The 23,473-nt window shown below is 46.7% G+C and overlaps 1 protein-coding gene across 1 annotated transcript in view; it reads right to left on the reverse strand.

Annotated features, from left to right (window-relative positions):
- LOC122393501 overlaps window positions 1-22,324 on the reverse strand; it is a 28,149-nt gene extending 5,825 nt beyond the window's left edge. The window contains exons 1-5 of the mRNA XM_043389559.1: window positions 21,679-22,324; window positions 3,754-3,867; window positions 2,401-2,543; window positions 1,729-1,932; window positions 742-929 (exon numbers count right to left, since the gene is read on the reverse strand). Of these exons, the coding sequence (XP_043245494.1) occupies window positions 742-929; window positions 1,729-1,932; window positions 2,401-2,543; window positions 3,754-3,867; window positions 21,679-21,920 (891 nt within the window). The 5' untranslated portion in view covers window positions 21,921-22,324. The remainder of the gene's footprint in view (window positions 1-741; window positions 930-1,728; window positions 1,933-2,400; window positions 2,544-3,753; window positions 3,868-21,678) is intronic.
- Between the last annotated feature and the right edge of the window lie 1,149 nt (window positions 22,325-23,473).

Consider the following 23,473-nt stretch of genomic DNA (forward strand, 5'->3'; position numbering starts at 1 on the left):
CGACGTGCGTTGACGCGCCATGACGTAACAGTGACGTGATGTGATGTGATGTGATGTGACGAAGCGCATGCGATCACATGCGTTTGTGCTCACGCCGGTGAAAAACCCGCGTTGAGGGGAAAACGAAGATCTTCTGTGCCCAGTGCATAGAAAGCACAAGATGTTGTGCTTGAAAACGGTTTGAAACTTCAATGGAATACTATAGGTTACCTTCACCTCACATAAAAATAACTTCCCTTTTCCCAGGATGAATTGGGACGATATAATGATTAATGCCCCCAAAAATGAAATGGCGTCTCTCGTTCTGATATAATTCACACAAACTAAGTCTACACAGTTTTTTCTGTTTTGTTGAGTTAGGCCCTTTCGGTCTAATGAGACCATTTCAGAACCGGGAGGATGATAGGATATAGGGGGAGACATTGGTCTGGGCAAGCACCCTAGTGAGTCACCGCGGCTGAGCCCGTCCAAAGGACAGGCCACCCAGCCCCAAGGTACTCACTGCACCTGGCTACGGGGTGCGCTCCAAGGGAGCAGCGGTGCCGCTCCAAGGGAGCAGCCCGCATGAGATAAAGTTGCCTGTCCAGCCCGGAGGGGGGTTGCGGCGTGGAGGAGAAGGATTTCAGTATCCTGAGGATAGAAGCACGGAACGGTGTGAAGTCTACACAACCCAATGCAACCGTCCCACGGTTTCTCAATTCCACCAGCTGTTACTTTTCTAGTTCACATATAAGTACTCACTTGTACACATTTGAGCCTTTCTTCATCAATGGGCCAGTTGAGGAATTTCAGCATTCTCCTCAGCTGTCCGACCGGGTCGCTCTTGAGATGCTCATAATGAACAACGAGCACTCGATTTCCGGGCTCTGTCCACTTCTGCACGTGAGCACTCCACTCGAACACCTGCTTCATGACGAAGGTGCGCCAGCCTGTGGAAACCGACGCTAGGTGTCACTACCAGCGCCCGCGCTGACTAGGTGACGCTAGTGGGATAGACGGACTCAGTACGGGCATTTCGCTTTCCCCGTTTGTGCTTCTATCCTCAGGATACTGAAATCCCTCTCCTCCACGCCGCAACCCCCCTCCGGGCTGGACAGGCAACTTTATCTCATGCGGACTGCTCCCTTGGAGCGGCACCGCTGCTCCCGAGGGAGCGCACCCCGTAGCCGGGTGCAGTGAGTGCCTTGGGGCTGGGTGGCCTGTCCTCTGGACGGGCTCAGCCCCGGCGACTCACTAGGGTGCCTGCCCAGACCAATGTCTCCCCCTATATCCTTTCATCCTCCCGGCTCTGAAATGGTCTCATTGGACCGAAAGGGCCTAACCCAACAAAACAAACAAACAAACATTCCGCTTTACTGGACTGGTAGAAACGTCAAACGAGCCCTATATTCATTGTTCATCAACTTTCCTTTGAATGATTACAATAAATGGGTCTCGAATAATCTGTCCTCTGGTCTCAATGAATAGAAGACAAAAAGCACTGTGTCTCACCAAGTATTCGGAGTTCAACAGGCATGAGCCTCAGTCGTTTTTACATAAATGGTAACTTCATTATAGATAATCATCCTTCCCCGAAAGTGGTCAGCACCTTTACGGGATGACAGAAGACCCATATGACCTCACTCTTCCAAGGTGGTTCTATGATTCTCATTTCTCATCCTTTCTGAGATAGCCTCTCCTGGAATTGTACGAGCCTCCCCCTCCCTGAGATGGCTGCATGACCCTCACCTTTCCTGAGGTAGTTGGAGGAGGGTGCCATGCCCTTGTGGCCGCCGAACAGGTAGTTGTGGAAGCTCAGCACGGCCCGGTACGGGTTGCGCACGATCACGATGGCCGTCCGGTTGAAGCGCTGTACCTGGTCGTCACCAAAGTCGTGCACCTTTTGTACGATGGTGGTGCCCTCCTCCGGGCTGGAGAGCTCGCCCCAGTAGCCTGAACAAACATATCGGAGCATGAGGGCATGGTATATTTGGCGCAATGTTCGGGTGGATAGTTTGCCCCAGTCCCCAGAAGCCTGAGCAAAATACATGTAGGAGCGCCAATACAAAAGATAGGAGAATAAATAAAAGGATAGCGGAAGAGACGATAGATATAAAAATACAGTACAATCCCCCCCCCCCCCCCCGCCGCCTACCCTGAGCCTGTCCCAGGGTCTCAGTATGAATAGCCGGAAAGAAGAAGCAACCGGTAGTGTTAGAAAAAAAAGGGAGAGCAAGGGACACGACCATGATCTGGGCTGGATATTCCAGCAAGGGAAACACATTACACACCCTAGTAGCGTAGCACACACAGCAGAAAGACGAGGGCAGCAACATCACAAAATAAATATACTAGTTATATCTAACAGATTAGGCATCATTTCAAAGAAACTCCCACTCGACTGGACCCACGGCGACTCACCGATGCTGTAGAGGCCCATATCGTAGTAGATGCTGCCGGTGAACACGCCCGATGCCAGTTCGAGCATGTAGCGTGTCCAGGTGTTGCCAGATCCCGGGTAGCTGCTGAGGGCCACGATGGGCAGCGTGCCGCGCTCCGCAAATCTACCACGTAGGGAAAACACAGTCACGATAGGCACTGTGTGCCGCGCTCGGCAAACCTACCGCGTAGGGAAAACACGGTCAGAATCGGCAGCGATAGCGCTCGGCAAATCTACCACGTAGGGGAAACACAGGTACTGGGTAATGTGCCACGCTCGGCAAATCTACCACGTAGGGGAAAACACAGTCACGAAACAGCACTCGGCAAATTTACCACGTAGCGTAAAGCTCAGCTACAATAGGCAATGTACCACACTCAGCGAATCTACCGCGTAGGGAAAACAGTCACGAAACAGCACTCGGCAAATCTACCACATATACGGGAAACACAGTCACAAGGGGTAGCAGTTAGGGAAAGCAAGAACGCAATAAATACATCAATGTATCACCGCAGGGGAAAACATCGAAACACTTGAATTATAAATGAATGAAAGCACTTGCTGTTAATCGTAACTCGTCTCGACCTGGAGCATAGACATTCATCATGATTCTCTTTTACTTATGCAACCCAAAGATGCAGCACATCACTTATACCGAACTCAATAAACTTCTGTAGCACCAAGACGCGCCACTTTGATTTTACACTAGAAATACAACTGTGCACCGATTTGCTCAACCTCAACACCGCAAATGGAGGAACACCTTTCCCGGCTGACCGAAAATTATACATCATCACAGAAATGATGGTGACAGACTGCAAAAGTAATATATGCTCACAGGTTGCGAAAATACCACAATCGTTCGTCGCAGACCGCAATGACATGAATTTGCCAGGACTGACATGTAGCATGACCATATTTCTTACAACATAAGCACCTGTCGTATGCTCATGGTTATATTCCCGTGTGCGTAGACCAGAAAATGGAGAAAGGTGACACTTGGCGGACTGTTAAACGACCGTTGCCACAGTTACGGAGTTCTTTAAGGAATTGTAGGTTTTTCCATCCTTTCTCTGAAGTAGTGATGGTTTTGGGCACGACATGAGAGAAGAGTCATGATGTCGACACCTAAATGTATGGATGCCTATTTGTCAGAGTCATGCGAAGTAGAGGCAAAGGAAAAATGGTCACGCATTCATGCATTTACATAAGCTTTTTGCTCCAGTATTTCACATGCATGGCCACCGAATTGATACCTAATGTTTAGTGTGTACACGATGGGAAAGGGCCAGAGTCAACCCAAAATAACAAATTTATTTTTTCCCACATCTCACCTGATTCCATACTGACTGCAGCCCTCGACTCCTTCCCAAGGCCAGCGAACCGGTTGCTGCTGCAGTCGCACGCGCACCTCACCATCACCGGAAGTGGACGCTTCCGGTGCCGCTCTGAAATAAAAGAAATCGGGCGGTCAGAAGTAATATTTCATATCCTATGTAAACGTTATAGCTTATCTGGTTATGCCTGTTGCGCTCTGGAAAAAAAAAAACTAAGACGACTTCACAACAGCTAATGTAGCCTGGAATTACATGGCTTATTGCTTACGGTTTATATCCACGAATTTAATCCCTCACTTGCATATATAATGGCACGCTACGCTACGTTAACCTGAGCATTAACCCACTTAAACGCGTGCGAACAGCTGCCCACATTATAAACACATAATTCATTTCATTTCGGAGGCGCGTTGCACGGCTCGAGTGAAACAAGTTGAGAAGTCTATATCCGCCGTGCATAATCCCTCCCAGTGAGCTATATCACACACCCCAGCACTGAAAGCAGTCCTGCGATGACGAAACCGGACCCTTGATGTAATCCACTTGTAGCCTGGGGCACGGAGAGTCAGGTCCTCAATGAGCACGGGCCCCTGGGTGCGACCCTGCGAAACACCTCTCTCCTATGTCGGGGCATTAGTGTTACGCAATGACCGGAGGGCATAGACGATCGATAACTATCTGGGAGTGGACATCCTCCCCGCAGGGAAGCGGTCATCGAGCGAGGAGTCACGAGCGTCCATATGAGAAGGTCCTACACGATGGTCTTCATCGAACCGTAGAGCGTTCGGCGGTACGTCAGGTAAAGCACCATTCGGTGCACGGTGTTCATTCATGCACGCTTCACTTAAATGTAAAAAAACGCACAGTTTACGTTGCAAGATAGTCCGAGCATTTTTATAGTTTACCACATGTCTTGATGGCACACTTCGAGAAGCATTGAGGTCTTATCTATAAGATTGGGCGCTACACGACGTAATATCATCTTAGTTCTCAAAGCTCCCACAAACCGTTCCGTGATGTAACACGATCTTGCACGAATTCACGAGCCCGTGTGAACCTCGTACAAAGTTTGTCCGGGCACTGTCGGAAAGTTTATCCCCAGTTCACACGGCGTTTAGCCACGTTTGACCGCCATATAACTCCGCAATCTAGTTATGGACGGCCTACGTTGAAATTTCAAGACAGTTCAGCATGAAACCACATTGAACTCCCGTTCTTCGATGCGTGCAAGTGTTTATTGATTAACCCGCGCCCTGCTGGGGGTCCTGGATTTCCACGCCCTGCTGGGGGGGGTGTTCAAACACCCCCCCCCCTTCTAACTCGGCTCCTGGGCCACGTAGCGATACGCGGAAGGCGGCGTTCGAAAGGGCGTAAAAAATAATGACGAAATCACTTCGGTCAATTTTTTGGTCAGGTCAAAGGTCAGGTCACCAGAGGTCATTGAAGGCAAAATTTCGCCGATTTCCAGGTCGAATGTCGACAATTTCCAAGAAGCCATCGCATAACTCGGGAACCAATAGAGCTACAGCGCTGCGGAAAAGCGCATTCGATAGCCCTATTAACGCTCTTTCTGAGTAATTCTCTCAGATTTGACCTAGCGTCAACGGTTTTGCCTGCAGGGGGTAAAAACTGCAAAAATAGCCGATTTTTTCGGAAACAATTTTTCTGCAATAACTTTTGACCCAAACCTTGTACGAGCTTACTTTTACCATCATCGTGTTCCTCTCGTCAAGACGCATCGAATGAACTATAACTTGACCTTGAAAGGTCAACTTGAAAATTTGACCTCAGGTCAAGGTCATGACCTGACCGGAAAGGGTCATGTTGCATATCAGTCGATCCGTATCGTCGAGCTGAACACATCTAAGGCGTTTTCATCGCTCTAGCATGCCTCTAGCAAAAGTTATTTGCGAAAAACTGTTAGATACCATTCGTGACCTAAGATGACCTCAGGGGCATAACCAGGGGTCACGGACACCATTTTCATGTTCAGTGTGTCTAAACCACTTGTAATTCAGTGTTTGGGAGTGTTTATAATGCTTTTCGTCCAAAAGAGGCGCATTTCAATTTTCTCCCATTGACTTATAATGGGGAGGTCGCAAAATTGACCTGACCTTAGGTCATCGATATCAAAATTCTGAGATATACATTTTGTACATGCTATTGCTCTTAGTAATCGCTGAAAGTTTCAAAGCGATCGGTCACTCGGTGTAGCTATGGCAGACATTGAAACTTTTTATGAGGTGAGGTCACTTCAAGTGACCTGGTGACCTGACCTTGAATGACCTTGGTCTGAAATTTTCACAACATGTGTAGAATTGATGTGTGATAAGGTGTACCAAAAACGGCGGCGCTCCGCGCCGCCGTTTTTGAGATATTCGCGAAAAACCACAGGGGGGGGGGTGTTCAAACACCCCCCCCCCCAGCAGGGCGCGGGTTAATGATGTTTAGGTAAGTCATATTACACACCGAAACAAAGATACCGGCTGCTTGTAATTGCCTTATTCAGCAATACCCAATGTCCGTGCAATATTTATGTTACCTCGTGAGTATTAAATAATTTGGCGATATCCGAATAGTTAGACGATAAACGACTGATACCTTACATCAAATCATCGACAGTATCAAAGCTAGCAACTCAAGGCCCTCACCTACCCCCAAAACCACAGCTTGCAGCGACCCAGAAACGCGAAACCCCACTTTGGTTTCACGCATCGTTGACTTTTGCGTCAGTCGGCTGCCTCAGCACCGTCGTGACGAAACGATGCAAGTATATCGCCGCGTGACTTAAATTGTTGAACGCTTACGAACCGTGAAGATAGTGGTGGACTGAACCGAGATGTGATACTAGTCATGCAGAATGTAGATGCGTTTTGATCGTATCCTTATATGTGCTGATGCAGATTGCATGTTCCGTTGAAGATGTGTGATAAAAAAAGAATGTAACGTTCCGATAAGACATTGCAAGTAAAGATGTTCAAATTACATACATCAAGAAAGCAGAAGGCAAGCGAGGATAGGTAATTCATCTTACTCTTCCCCTAGTTGTTACGAGCGAGCGAGCGCAGCGAGCGAAGTGAGTCTTTTCAATATAACGGAAAAATCTCAGTATGAGCGGCCCGGCCCGGCCCGGCCTGTAACGCTTTTGAGAGGCTTATATCTCAGCAACCGCTGGACCGATTGGCCTGCGGTCTTTTTTGTCTTTACTGGGGCGATTTCGCTGAAACTTGGCATACAGGTAGGCACCCACCAGGCAATGCATTCCCATGTGTTGCGGTTAGGATGCTACTGCACGTGCGCACGTGTAGGGGGCGTTTCCAGATCTCGAGAACGGCTGGGCCGATTGCGCTCAAATTTGGTACACGGTTGGGGACCAGTTAGTAGGGTGCCGTGCAAAAGTCATTTTGGACCCCGTTTGCACGTGCGCACGTGCAGAATGCCGCTTCCAGATCTTAGGAACGGCTGGGCCGATTGCGTTTAAATTTGGCACACCGCTAGCGACCGGTTAGAAGGGTGCTTTGCGCAAGCCCGTTGGAAGCATCCTCTCGCCCTTCCGCACGTGCAGGGCTCACTATCTCGCTCGCTCGTTCTTCGCCCAAAGGGCGTTTTACTGGTTAGTATATTCATAATTAAATGGGTCGGAGAATAATATGGGAAATGTACAATCTTAGCCATAAGTAATGGGTCGGAGAATCTGGAACCATAAGCATACCACAACTCCCATCGTGCTATTGCGCTGTTTGCAAGGAATTCAGCCGAAAAAAAAACAGTGGTTAGGCTCTAATTCAGGCATTTATCCATATTGTTTTTGCGCTTCGCACCGGAACGCACCCACAGGCCTCATTATCACTCTGGTATACAGTATGCAGTATGCACTGGCCCAATAAAACGCTGCCAACTGCACTGGCAGTACCCGTGACGTCAAAGTCAGGCGAACCGTTACGTCGTTACGTCACCGGTTCCGACGTGACGCCCGTGGCGGGGTCTGAGGTAGGGTGGAGAGGAGCGAGGTGAACTGAGGGAGAAGCTAGGTGGACTGAAGTTGAACAACCAGATTTTGGCAGTGTGTGTTGAGAGATGACCGTGAGATAAAACGGTGATGGCTCCAGTTCGGAACTGTTCATGGAGTTCGAATGACAAAGTTCACAACTGAAGTCAACAAGTTCAAAGCAACTAGAAGACAATTACTACGAGCTAGCAGGCCATGGAACACATTTCATTCGCGCAATAAGAGCTGAGAAAAACTTAATATCGACACCACCACATACATTGCATAATGCTAGGTTGTTAAAACAGAAATCACTAATGATCTGCAGAATCACGACAATCACCCAATTACGCCACTAACCTCTTGATAACGCTGAATCAGCAGGAGTCTGCACAGTTGACCCGGTATGAGTCACTAAGTAACAGCGAAGGCCGTGGAAGGTGTGGGTAAAGATGATGACAAGACTGTCATGAGAGAGTTAGTGATGACTATGTCATGTCCGATTGCAGCGAAGTTCGGGTGCAGGGCGCTGGCGCCTGGCGGGCTGAGTTCAACAATTCTTCAAAATTACCAAGGTCAGTTGGGCTGCAACCAAAGCGGGAACATATAGGTATTTAAGGATGGCATATGATCTAAAAATGGAAGGCTCAGCTGAGCCATGGGAATAACCTGATTTCATTGGAGGCACTAATCAGGAGGTGCGTTTGGAAAACCGAGTCATCATAAGGCAGCAATCCTGACTCACCTGAGTAAAAGTTATGCACCGTTCAGCGTGACTTATCTAGAAAGTTTCGTGTAAGACACTGCAATGCATTCGTTCAAAAAAGGTACATTTTATGACTGTAAGCCTAGCCATAAGTAATGGATACAATTTTCCGTGCGGGCACTTTTTTCAGACCACTGATACTATATCTAGGTAAGCTTTCTCTATATATCAACACCCTAGATTATTCAAGTAATATCCTCCCAGCTTGGGAGAAACCCTTCCATTGGAGTCGTCCTTCAAGGCCATTCCACGAACTGAGGGTGATTTAGTTCAATCGGTGGGCGATTTGCCTGAGGGAACACCATGCCGGGAGGTAAATTTCAGGTAAATTTCACCAGCAGGTGGCATGGTAACACAAACAGGTAATTATGGGAGGACGAAAGAGATACAGAGGAAGAGAGAGAGAGAGGGAGAGAAAAAAGAGAGGGAGAGAGAAAGAAAGAGAGAGAGAGAGAGAGAGAGAGAGAGAGAGAGAGAGAGAGAAAGAAAGAGAGAGAAAGATAGAGAATGAGAGAGAGAGAGAGACCATTCTTTCCAAATCAAGAGTACGCACTACGGGTATAATAGTCATAATTCATGAAAGATTCATGAAAGAAATGATTCATGAAATTCAGGCTTGCAATACGAAATACCAAACATCCTATTCCTGTCGGTGTGCAACACGGACAATAAAAAAGTTGAAAAAGTTTCAAAAAGTTTACATCCAATCGTCATCTCCAGTCCGCATCTCCTTACTCCACTCCACACAACTAAAGTAGTTTTGCTGAAGCAATTCCACGCACTTCAGCTGTCCTGAGTCATTATTAGTCCACTCCCCCCCCCCCCCGCCCCGCTCCGCAGTTCCCCGAACAGTTTCACGCTCCCATCGCCATTCCAGACTGGATCCGGCGTTCCATATCTGCTCCCGTTACTTTCACCGCACACACATAGCAGCAGTGAGAGCCACGACAACCTTGGGCCTTGTCAGTGATCACCTGTATCCATCAGTCTCCCATCTACTGATCTGTCTTCGTTTCGAATCTCCACTATCTTTGTCAGCCTCCGTTGACATATCGGCTAAAGTGAAATGGATTCCCTGCGAGACCCTATGACCGATTGGGAGATTCCACCACACCGCACAGTACATAGGAACAGCGCTTTCTATGAACACCAAATGCAAACAAAAACATGTGTTCAACGTCATTTAGTTCCGGAACAGTCCTAGCGAACCATGAAACACCACGTTTCTATTTCTGTTTTATGTGACTGTTTTTAGTCGAACTGGGTTGACAAAACGAAGGTGGTGGTCAAACCATGGTTACGCTCTGGAACCAAACGGTAACCACATAGTCATAAGTCATGTCTGTTATTCACCGGACGTATAAAGCAAGAGCAACATAGGGCCTTGAGAGCAACGACTTGAAAGGCAGACCGGTCGCAGCTGCTGTTTCGACGTCTAAATACGTCAGAAAGAAACGCACGTGGAATTAGTAATCAACAACTTCCCAGTTGAGCCTCTCCCTATTTCACATCACCGTCTGTATATCGTTCCAAATTAGTTACATGACGACAATTTATAGGCGATGTTCCCTCAAAGTTTCGCAACTCGGCGCCACGGGAGACGTTATGGGGTTTTGCGCAACTCACCATACGGTGGGCTGGGAGATCCAGCGCCTACTCGTCCCTATCATTAATCTAGCGCAGATTCGAGGCCGGACGTGAAGTCAGCTGAGACCGAAAGGGCAGGAGGGAAGGATGGGGACGGGAGAGGAGAGAGCCGAGAGGGCATGGCTCGAGGAACGGGAAAGATGGAAGGGGACATGACCTAATGGGATTGGAAGGAGGTGAGAGGAAGAATGGAAAGGGAAGAACGGGAATATAGCGCGACGAACGGGTCCAAGTGCAACAATCTGCCGTCTCACACCCATGGCCAGCCTAAGAAAGAACGATGTTAAGGCGCCTGGATCACTTTGCACGTGCTTTGGTCACTGTAAATGTATCGCTTAGTGAAAATGTTTATGAAAAGTCATAAGAATTGTTATCGGATACATTTCAGGCAATACAAAATCACGTGCATCAATGGCGGTTGGCCTTTTAATCCATTTTCAGTTGGGTTTACAAACTATTGTCCAGAATTGGAGGATCAAAAGCATGCGATAGCATGCTTTTGCATCCGGAAATTCCCATTGGTGGGTCGCTGAAAAAAAGTTCGGCTGAACCTGTTTGTCAGTGAGTATGTGAGTATGTGAGTGAGTTTGTCCAAGCTTTTTTGGACCTGGAGTCAAAATGGGTGGACCGATCGGGACGAATGTGGGACCGTTCGATTCGTCTCCGGCGAGGTAAACTTTTGGTGCTGGCCTCGGTTCGCTCAGTGCTTCGTGGCACATGCTATTCCGTTTCAAAGTTTCGATGACACGAAATTTTTTGTCAAGGCTACAGGTCAATCCGAGGTCACGGGCAAAGCCACACTGGCGGGACACATCGGTAACACCTTGAACCAGTTTCCAGGGGGGTCACCGTCTGCGAGGGGTGCAGGCTGCACGTGCGGGGGGCGGAAAACCGTTTTGACGTGAGGCCCTCTGGCTCAAAGAAATTTTGAGCTATCAACCTCAAAATCGGTTCAGTGGTAGCCCCAGGCAAGGCCTCCAAAATAGAGCACATTTGATTGAGCTAAACTCCGTGGTGCATGAGCTATGCACGTGCAAGCCGATTGCACCCCTTCGTACGTTGCCACGCCTGCAGGGTAAACGGCAGCTCTAACTGGTTCAAAACTTGCAGGTCATAAGAAGAATACATTGAGTCATGACATTCCGGCGAGATAATATCCGAGGGGTGCAAGCTGCGCGTGCGGGGGGCGGATAACGGTTTTGACTAGGGATCCTTTGATCCCGGGAAACGTCGAGCTAGCGACACAAAAGTCGGTACACTGATAGAACTAGACACACGTTACAGGATGTTATGAAAATGACTGCACTGGGGTGCCGGGGACATGAACTATGCACGTGCAGTTAATTCATATCTTACTGTAGGTAGATGTCCACACCAATCTCACGTGCTTCCAAACATTTTTGGGATGTTTCGGTCAAGGCCCTAAATACAAGGTTGCACGGACTAATTTCTACTAAATCTACCAGAATATAGTTTACCGGTTGGGTATTTTAATAACTATTCAATCAACACTTCTTTATTATTTTCTCGTTATCATTTATAAGCAATTTTATAAATTGACTTTCAATTTGCTTGCCTTTTACTGGCAAAATAACTTTCTAGTATTGGGTCAACATAGTTGTGTAGCAGTAGGAACCATATCTGGCAAAACCCCAATGCCTACATACAGCAGAAAAGCAGCCACCAGGTGTCGCCACAGTCGCCACTTGGTCGCCACACAGATGTCGCGCGCGTCGCCAATCGCCACACTACCGATTTCCATAAGGACGCATATGTACGGATATGTATTGGAAAGTCGCCTTTAAGGATTACGCTTACATCCTTTGCTTATGAGGTCGGTGGTTGGAAATTGGGAGGGGCTCAGCTATTTTCGACCACGGATATGGCTTTATCAAATGATGAGGAACATGCTGATAAGCGTTTTATGTGTCATAACAGCACATAAGTATTTTTAATCATTTTTCAAAAATAGCCAATCCGCCGTATCCTTCAGTGCAAAGTGCCGTCGGTCAGTCCCGACGTGACGTCACGCAGGGAATTTGCCAGATTTTCCTACTAGACTTCGACACCCCCGGGTTTCGGTTAGTTTCAGGTTCAGTCCAAGCTCAGTCTGTGTTTCGGTGGTTTGGCCCGGTGTGTGCCCTCAGTGCCGTTCCTCCAATTCTGGCCCAAGGCAACGCAAGAGCGCTGCCGGCATCTAGTTTAGGAGGCATAACACCAAATGATTAGTTTTGGTGTCGCTTCGTCGACCGTAAATTGTAGAACCAAATGGAGATTCATGCCACAAGTCATACCTGTAATCCGTATGTGTCCTCGATAATGCTTATACAAGTTGTCCAAACCAATACCACGAATTCCCATCGAAAGAAATTGGGCCAACGCAATCCCATAATCCTGAATTTTCATCACCAAATTGTCATCACCAATCGATCGGCGTCCGTCATTCGTCCATGCCTCCTCGAGTCCCCGTCCAGCACTGCGCACGGCGCGGTCCACAGCGCTCGTTAGGTACGGTCTCATGGGACCGCCACCGCCGACGCCGCCGCTGACTCCTCACGCCCGTAGACTGCCGCCGGCCGAGGCTGAGGTTCTATGGTTGACGCTGACGCAGCTAGGGCGAATAGTTTCGCACTCTCATGGTGCGTGGTGACACGTGGGTGGAGCCATGAGGGTCGCGGGTTGAGTCGCTTGAGTTGCGGGCTCAGCCGGTTGAGCTGACCGGGATGAGTGATGACCGAAAGTTTGTAAATCATTACAGTGTATTACCAGTCAAGATGTATAATAGGACTCTACTGATGTCTTATTCCCCATAAACTTGACTGGTTCGGCTCAACCCTCTAAACAAACAAGAAAACGGTGAACGACACGCTCCAGATCTTACTGTACCCCAATTAAATCGCATCTAACTTGTTCAAACTCCGAAACCCGACCAGTCCAGGGTCTATGACCGAAACCAGTTAAATTCTAGCCCGACCCAGGGTGCACCTCGATCTAACACGACCGATAACAGACGATGCCTCATCGGTCCAAGTTCACGTGTCTTCGGACACTGTCTAACAAGTTAGCTAGGGAGTGAAGTTCATGTCAACCCTACAATTTAACCCAGCAAATACCGGCCATTTTTCTTCTCAATATAAATGCAATGATAGTGAATAAGCGTGACCTACTGTGTGCTTTTGTGTATGTTTATGTTGAGTTCAGGCGATGACCGGTGCGGCGACACTACTAAAGACGGCTTTAAATTAACCGTGGTTGACTAAAGACCAGACTTGTAAGCGATTCAACTCTGATTGAATCGATTCTCATGAATCGCTTGTAAATGCCGACTCACTGTGATTGAGTCGGTTGAATCACCTCTTGTCGCCATATGAGTTGTGATTGAATCGGTCACACACAGCAACTTAAAGTGATTGAGTCGGCAACTCATCTATTCAAGTTGATTGAATCGACAAAATGATTCAATCACAATGTGCTGGGAATTGCTTAATCTATGACTATATGTACTACTATATTATGTAGAAATATATGTGGCATTTGCATCACAGACACACACATTGCACTGCAAAATTTTGAGGTATTTTGTCAGTATTATAAATGCGCATGGCTATCATGATTAAAAAAAAAAACAATAATTTTGTTGAAAGTTTTAATCAAACTGAAAACACAAATTATACATAAACGTTGATGCATGAACATGGAAAAATGCATGTTAATTTATTTCCAGTGCATGAAAGCACTGCTATCAAGTTAACAGTAGCGGGTGCACATTGCTCAACACACATGGTTTCAGTTTTACATATTATGTTAATCTTTACATTTTCAATGACCTGTTTCATCAGGACATTTGTGAGCAAGCAAAACATATTTATGCATGCACAATGCATGTTCACATTAGAATTTTGTAACCTTAGTTAATAATTTGGACAGAGGGCCATAAATTGCTTGGTCTAATCCATTGTCAAAATCGCTTCACATTTCCCAGCAGAATCAGCGTTTACCTATCAACATAAAGAATACCTTAGCTTATGAGCATTGATGGATCTGTCATATAGATAGGTACTGCCGTGGCTTTCAGTTTCACAAAAGTAAAGATACAATGGCGAAAACTTGATACATAGCCTACTATTAAAAAGAAAACTTTCAAACACCTCCATTTCACCTGCACCATCACCCAAAAATGAAAACTATTGCTTTCATAGCTCAACAAACAATCTTGTGCTGTTTGGTGTTCTTCGCCCTCTAGTTTTATGGATCGCTAACAGTTTTTGCATTCGATGCTAAATTCTGATTAGAGATTTGCCAGACTGCTCGCAATACTTGCCATATGCAAGCCACGCAGAATACATTTTTATGTCGCAGCTGCGTCAATATACGCTGTAACTATGTTGTAGTGCTGGGCGTAAATGCAGATCGTAAAACTAATTTATTAGCATTTTACTGTTAGATAATTTTTCCTTAATTTTTCCTTTCCTAAAAACTGTTTTCCACGCCTACTAAAATACGCATAGTTCAATCAAAAAACATAAACTATTTATTTTATATATTTCTGCTGCTTGATTCAAGATGGTCGCCCACTTAGCGCATGCGCATTTGAACCCAGCTCCGCGCCGTATGAAGTGACCTTGGTGTCGTGGGAGCTTGGAGTTGTTATTTTGTTATTGAAGTTATGGATAGTTGAGGTAGCTTTAACATGAGAGCATTCAAACTTATATTATGTAATTGTTGAACAGCTTCGTAAGTATCGATATTCCGTATCATTGTTAGTAAAGAAAACTTGTAGCGCGCCGGATATGTCTAGTCCTGTGTCTTGTTTTACCATTGCTTCATAAAGTATCAAACAATCCTTTTTATGGCTGATCCTGATCACCAGCTATTTCAGTTTGGGTATCACAATTGGTTTGCAAATTTTGGTCCTTTTCGATGACGCTGATGATGTGTAGTAGCATTCTGTGAAATTTTGCATTTGTTTCCTTTTGTAAGCAGATAAATAAATTTTATAAGTCCTCTGGTAGCTTCATTTGTAACAGAACTTGAGTATTCTGAACTTAAATTATCATCTTTACACCATATTTTTGTAAATACTTAAAATTTTGTTGAATTAAGTATAGATTTGGTACTTTTCTATATTTTTTATTCGCTCGGTTTGTTATTGGTATTCTCCCAGTGTATTTAATTGGTATCGGTTTGGTATCAATATCCAAAAAAAAAAATAATTGGCATTACATATCGGTATATATTATATATAACATGTTGATTGAATCGAGTTGAGTTGAATCATGAGTTGAGTCATTCCCTGAATCACTGCTAATGGGATGAGTCGTGATTGAGTTGAATCACAAGGCCAATGAGTCGTGATTGAATCGCTTGGAAAATCTGACTGTTTGATTGAGTTGTGATTGAATCGGTCATTTCATCAAGTGAGTCGTGACTGAATCAACTGAATTTTTTTGAATCGTTTACAAGTCTGCTAAAGACGGCTTAAATTAACCGTGGTTGACTTATTGGTGGATTCAGAAGCTGCTTTTATAGATAGTGTTGAACGGCTTATACGTTTCCAGTTGACAATGTTGTCCGATGCAAATCAGCGCGTTTAAAGGTAGTGTGCCAGCTTTCCTGGACCGTATGGAGTTAATGGCCCAGATAAGGAGAACCGGATTTTTAGAACTTATCCATACCTTCAAAACTCATGGAAACGTCTTAAATTCTTCAAATTTTGAGTACCCCAGTGCGAAATTTGCCCCGACGGGTTGTCGGTCGTACCCCAACCACATTTCACAGCACTATGAACAATAAATGCACGCACTGAAATCGCTATTACCGATATGCTCATCCAATCAAGTTTCGATAAACCCGTTCATCATCATCTCCTGCGGTTTCGAACACGCCTGTTAGGTGGTGCGGTAGACCGCGCCCAAAGCCAGGGCCCCGGTAACGTGAGGTAGTCGAGTCGGGGCAGCGTGCGCTGACCCAAGCCGGGGCCGCGCGTCCTCCCGGTGTCATGTGATAGCCCGGGGCTGCCCGCGGGGATGCGGTAGACCGCGCCCAAAGCTGCGGCCCCCATAGAGATATTGTATACATAGAGATGACATGCACTTAAAATCGTGGCGATTCAGTGGGTCTTTTTAAGCAACTTATTTTCAGCCAGTAGCGTGCCAATATGGCTGAGGCATTGTTGGCCTGAAGAAATTATTACGTAGCGAGCGAAGCAAGCGTAGTCTTTCGTAGATTAACAGAAATTTCTGAGTATGAGCGGCCGGCCGGCCGTGGTTACGCTTTTGCGAGGCTTATATCTCAGCAACCACTTGACCGATTTACATTCGATGATTTTTCTAGGGTAGCTTCATTCCTTCTACCAAGTATTCAAATATTCTCGATGCATGTGGGTGACCGCTTATGCACGTGCCACGTGCAAAACGAAGAGGTGTCAGTTTTGCAATTGTTGCAATATCTTGGTAACTAATTGGCCGATTGCGCTGAAAGTTGGTATGTATGTAGGCACCCACTAGGCATTGCATATCCATGTGCCACAGTTGGGGTGCTGCTGCACGTGCGCACGTGCAGGGGTCGATTCCAGATCTCGAGAACGGCTGAACCGATTGTGCTGAAATTTGGTACATGGTTAGGGACCAGTTAGTAGGGTGCCGTGCAAAAGTCAGTTGTGACCCATTTTGCACGTGTGCACGTGCAGGGTGCCGCTTCCAGATCTCGAGAACGGCTAGGCCGATTGCGCTCTAATTTGGCACATCGCTAGGGACCGGTTAGTAGGCTGCAGTGCACAAGTTAGTTGGATGTGTCCCTTGCAAATTCGCTTGTCCAAGGCCCACCCTCTCGCTCGCTCCGTTGATCGCCCCAAAAGGCGTTTTACTGGTTAAAAATATTGCTGTTCTTTCCTGGCTGATTTCATTCCTGAGGTAAGCAATGAAATTTGTAACATGATTTCATTTTGTGTTTTATTGAATTCCTTAAAAGCTCGCCCAAAAACATTCTCTCTCATTCAGGCTCTCATCAACCCGGCAGGCGGTGGACCTCCCGGCCACCTTCCGCGCAGTGGGGGAGGGGGCATTTTTTTGCCCCCCTCCCGTATCTCCGAAACTACTGGACGGATCCGTAACATTCAAACGATGTTCGATAGCCCTGTCAAATTTGTCGACGGAACTTCAATTTCATTCACCTCGGGGTCACCGATGACGTCACAGGTCAGGTCAAAGATAAAATGTTTCGCGTACGTTAAAAATAGGGCGTACGTTGCCTAGTATGTGTTGCCATTAGAGGTCACTGACAATACCATGTCAGGTCACAGGTCAGGTCACCAAGGGTCAGCACATGAACCAACTTTACTATTTACTAGGGTTGTGCGATGCATGTTTTATGGCCCCCCTGACATGGTCCCCCCCCAAAAAAAAGGTTACAGGTCTAAGGTCATTTGGGTCAGGTTCATGGAATTTTCAGGGTAGGTTCCTTGAGATTTGGTCAAGTTTGGCGCTTTCGGTCAACCGTCGTGAAAACGGCATCTCTGAACCTTTCTGAGCAGGGTGCAAGCTCAAATATACATATGTTGCATGTTCCCATTCAATGATACATTAACCCTCGCCGGACCTATTGGTTTTCTACATACGCGCAGGCCGAGGGGGGGGGGGCGGGTACGACCCCCCCCCTCGCCGTTTCGCCCCTGGTGGAGCTAGCGCGTCGCGGAAAAAACGAGCGTGTGCGCCAATACGAGACGCAGAGATTGGTACCCGATTTTAAGGTCCTAGGTCAACCGGTGACCTCTGAGGTCAGGTCAAGTGCCCCAAGGTACGGTTCAGTTTTTGGTGAATAACTTCGCAAAAACGGCCGCAGAGCGCCGATTTTGGCAGCATCGTGTTTGCCTCGCTCAGGCGCGTCGAATGATATACTTTTTGTCCGGGTCAGGTCAACTTTGGGTGTTGACCTCAGGTCAAGGTCAGGTCAGCACCCCCAGGTCACGAAGTTGGTCGAAAGAGGTCATGTCGCATATCATTCGATTCGGCAGGCCCTCCTGAGTCCATTGGTGGCTTTCAAGACTTGCTAGCTCAATTTGATCAAGAGTTATTGACGAAAAACTAATATGACCTTGATGACGTCATAAATGACGTCACGCAAGGTCAACATTGCAAAAGTGACGCATCTAACCTTGCAAGGAGTGCATCAAATCACGATTCTGTGTGCTTGAGATAGTTGGAGATTGTTCCCGGTGCCAGAATAGCAGTTTTCATTTTTGCCCATTGACTTATAATGGTGAGGTCACGAAAATGACCTGACCTCATATGACCTTTAGGAAAAATCCGAGATATACAAGTTGTGGGACTCATAATGGATACTAGATCCTGCAAGTTTCATTTCCCTGTGACATCTCCTCTGGCACTGACGGCGTTGCGAAGTTGCGACACCTGAGGACCATGCAGAGGTTCACTTATGACGTGATAGGTCAGTGACCTGACCTGACCTGAAAATGCGGTTGGTGTCACAAGATGCGGCTTGGATCAAAGGTATGCCAAGTTTCAGCTCTCTATCGCCTGCGTGTTCGGAGCTATCGTGAAAAACCCTATAGGGAGGCGGCACCCGCCCCCCCCCCCGTCGGACGGCGAGGGTTAACCCGCGCCCCACTGGGGTCTGTGTATAACACGCCCTACTGGGGGGGGGGGGGGGCTATTCATAGCCACCCCCCCCCCCCTCCTAACTCCGAAACTACTGGGCCGATCGTCAAAATTCAAACGGCGTCTGATAGCCCCGGAAAAACTGTCGAGCGAAACCTAATTTCATTGACCTCGAGGTCACCGACGACGTCACAGGTCAGGTCAAAGTAAAAATTATTAGCATTTTGGCTTGTTCACATTTTGGGCTCTGGCCGCCGTCTTAGAAGTCAGATCAGGCTAATTTTTGGTTTCCACACTCGTGAACAGATGCTCTAGATACCTTGAGGGTACCAAACTTGTACTTTGATTTTCAGGTCAGGGTCAGGTCATCACAGGTCACGAAAATATTATATCATCCGTCGGTCACGTGACACATGTTTTATGGTCCATTTAGGCCATAGATTTCGAATTTGATGTCGTCTGTGTCATTCGAGGTCATTTTGAGTCGAATTTAGCCTAGGTCAGGTCACTTTCAGGTCAAAAAGGTCAATTTTTGAAGTTAAAATTTTTCAAGAAAAAGGTGTCTATTGCATGCAGTTTGAGCTCAGGAACACGATGGTGCCATTTATATTGGTGTGTGATGTCAAATACGTACTAAAAAATTGATTTGAAAAATTAATAATTGTGAATTTTTTGCAATAATGCGTATAACTTGGCCATTTTTGAAGATATTTAGCTAAAACTTGCTAGAGTTAGTCATAATCATGCGTTCTGTCACATATATTCCGGTTTTTTCGAAAAGTCAAAAACTTTTTGAAAAAAAATATAAAAATATAAATTTTGAATATTATTATATAAAATTTTCGAAATTTTCAAAATTTTGAAAATCCGAGATAGCAGTTTGATAGCGCGGTCAATTCTGAGTCCTTTCATGCAAAGAAATTGGATCTAGCTTAAAAACTGAGCCCTTGGGAGCGATTGCCGTGGTTCAATGTTTTGCGTCGAAATCGGACGAACATGACGTCACTCTGACGTCATTTCCGGCCGACCTATGGTAGCTACGAAGTTCAAATTTTGACACAAGGTGTCAAATTGATGCAGCCGAAGGTACTGAAAGTTTGGCGTCGATCCGTCAAGCGGTTTGGAAGTTATTGCAGAAAAACGGGAGGGGGGGCTATAAATAGCCCCCCCCCCAGTGGGGCGCGGGTTAATGATACATCCAGTACCTGATACGAGCATAAAGTTAAACATGCCTAATTTCATTTCAATAATAACGCTCGAAAGCGTCACAGCTAGACAAAAAAGAAAAACTGTACTTAAAAATAAGCGGATGTGAACACAATCTCCTTGACCGAATCCTTACAAAATGCAAGTCACGGGCCATGGCACCCCAGAAAACCTTGCTTAAAAAGACCCACTGAATCGCCACGAAATCAAGTGCTTTAACATAGGCGTGTCATCTCTATGTATATAAGACCTCTATGGCGGCCCCGGCTTGGGTCAGCGCACGCTGCCCCGACTCGGCTACCTCACGTTACCGGGGCCCTGGCTTTGGGCGCGGCTTCTGCTCATACTTTGTGGTGCGGTGGTGGTGCGTCGGGCCGCGCGCTCTGACTTTGGCCAAGAAAAATGCGTCAGCTGATCATTGTCATTTCTGCCACTTGCGTGTGGTGAAATGGGGTCATAACTTATGAGACGGCTTTTTCATATCAATTATTTTACATAAAATCATATTTTAAACCATAAATAATGTTCGACAGCCAAATAAAAGAAACAATACCAATACAGGCTTACAGTTTAAGGCTCGACATTGTGTTGTCTACGATTAGACAGCTGATAACTCATTCCCGTACGTCGTAACTCTATAATGACCTTTGCTTATTGTCACATGTGCGCCGCATTCGCGATTGTTGCCGACGCCTGTTTGCAGGTCAGCCCACTACAGTTGTTATACATATCGAAAAACCGATAAACTTAAGCCGTAATCGCCACGCCATATGTGGAAGGCTTTTGGTGTCAATACATACATACATACATACATACTTTTAGGCGAAAAAGGCACTATTCCAGGCCCATTTTTGATTTTTTTGCGATATTAGGTAAAAACAGAAGCTTCTTATCCTAGGAAAAATAAAATGGGAAATCTTTCAAAGGTGGCACACTACCTTTAATGTCTGTACAAAGGGATGTTAACAAAAAACCGCAGTTATTCCAGGCTGTTTAAGCTGCGGCCGCGGGCTGGAGGTCTGACCGCTCAACACATCCATCAAACATAGTATTGGATGTTTTGAGTCGACATATTCTGGACCAAAATGGTCTTCTAAGACCCCCGTAGATGATGAATACTCAGTGGTGACTTCCTGATGATTATTTCCTGAATTTATATGCCATTATTCCCACAGACACTTCCGCTGCTCACAACTCAATACTGGAATAACTCGTGTATTCCCGACCGCACCAAGCTAACGGTGTCGGACGTTCCAGAATAAGAATTCCAACAAAAACCTCCTCAGGTGCTCGTCAACTTCCCACCCAAATTCTCCACCTGGCCCTCCAGCTGCCAGTGATCGTTTTATGAGCCATTGGAAGGCAAACCCTCCCTCCCAGAGTTACCAGTCATCTTTACGACCCAGCGGATCGCCTCCGGGCGAGTTTCGGCACTACCTACCGAACATTGACCTCGATGCATTGCAAACAGGAGGTAACGTTGCATCTGCTGCACGTGCATCGTAACTGCAATTAGCTGCCGGGCCTCTCCCGCTGCCCTAATTCACCTCGCATCAATTTGAGAACCGATGCACCCTGCACCGATACGGCGTGCACCGATTCGTCTCGCACCGATGCGCTTTGCAACGATTTGCCACGCCTGTTGCCCCGATTCTACTCGTCTTTGCACCCGGATTCGTTGAGCTTCTTATCTCACTCACCTGTTCGCACCATGCTGTGATTTGGCCGCTCCTTTCGCAGTCTGTATCCCTTCCTCGGATCTTGACCCGCGCTGTTCATCAATGGAGCCCACTTTCCGTGTGTGATAGGGCTGTGACACAGGCCAACCTTGTCTGTATGACCTCACGTAGATTATACTAAGTAGTGAACACCCGATAAGAAACGCTAGCGGAAGCAGTCTCCGCAGATCGCGGGACAAACGGCGCACGGCCACCATTGTCATGAAGAGGTCACGAGCGTGACGGTCGCCGTCACGGTGCGTCACGACGGATAACACCAGATAACGGCTCGTCACGCTAGCGAAACAAACGTCACACGAGTCACTTCAAGCTGTTTGGAGACATGGTGTGAGCATCTCACTGCCAACAACCTTCCGCTCAGTTTTTGTGGGACGTCGAACACGCAAAAACCAAGGCCGGATGATCAGCACCGCACTTTTTCACACGTGTAGTTCTGGCCACCAATCCTCCTAGCCACTCCTTACAAGTTTTTTTCCGAAAATCTTCACCAACGTACAATCTTCCAGTCAAAGTACACACGACAGCCCCCACACGTGATCACAGTGGAGCGTTCTCGACACACGGAACTAGCGCTCCAGAGGTGCGACCGCTCCGCCGACTGCTGTTCGACTGAACACGCGGCACCGCACGAGGCAGCGGCCGGCTGGCGGTGAACTCGACGCCTGGAGTGACCGCTGCCTTCTGGCCGATACCGAGCAGCCGCAGCGGTGTGCTGATTCGCTGTTCCGCTGTCTGCTGAGGTAGTATGTAGGCATGCTTGTCCCTCGGGCAATGGGTGCAGAGTGTGAAGAGCAGCGAGATGAGGGTGGTCTTTGTCAAGGATGCATAATAGGTAGTTACATACTTATGTTATCCTGTCAGCAGACAAAAGTTGGGAGTCTGCTGGATGAGTGATACAGTCGCCGGTGGGATGGAATGGTTTTAGTCTGCAAATGAGCGTTGAACAAAAAATCAATTAGTGCTGATCACATCCGTCAACTCGTCTCAATCGTACACCATTCTCTCTCGTGATTCGAACTGAGCAATCACCGGTGGTCGGAGCAGAAGTAAACAAAATCCACCGGAATACCTCAGTCACCTCAGGTATAGCCGGGGGACGGGTGACCGTTAATGCATCCCGTTGGCCTGTCCTAAGGAAGGAGAGGGTCGGCAAGGACAGGACAAGGGAATGACAAGGACAGTAAGGACACTATAGTTGGTATATTGCACCTCAGCTAGAGGTGTCAATCGGAACCGAAAATTTTGGAATTCCGAAAATTTCCGAATTCCGATTCGGAAATCGGACGGACAAGTGACAAACACTTCGGACATATTCGGAAAACTAGTTGAAAATAACAAATTTCTTAAATAAGTTAAAGTTCAAACTTATTTCCATTATCAAAATGCAAATTGCAAAACATGTCTTCGAAATTGGCAGGGGATATGTGGTTCATACATCATTAATAATTATAGTGCAAGATGAACATAAACATAATTGCATGTAGCAGGTAGTTCTGAGTCAAATATATACCTACCTATACTTTGCCAACTTTTACACTCTAAATTTGAAAATGTGTTTACGAATGGCAATAGCCAATAGGTGACATTGTTGTCAGTAAGCCCATCATAAGATAACACAGTTATGAATATGATGTACAATCATTGACCTATGGGAAGCACTAGACACCAAAGCAGTAAAGAAGGAAATCCAAAAATAGATTTGCCTCACTTGAAAGTTAACAGAAGAGGCTGAAAAAATTGCAAATATCAAGGTGTG

This window comes from Amphibalanus amphitrite, unplaced genomic scaffold (assembly GCF_019059575.1).
Source record: "Amphibalanus amphitrite isolate SeventyFive unplaced genomic scaffold, NRLGWU_Aamphi_draft 000538F_arrow, whole genome shotgun sequence".
In the NCBI taxonomy this organism is placed as follows: domain Eukaryota; kingdom Metazoa; phylum Arthropoda; class Thecostraca; order Balanomorpha; family Balanidae; genus Amphibalanus; species Amphibalanus amphitrite.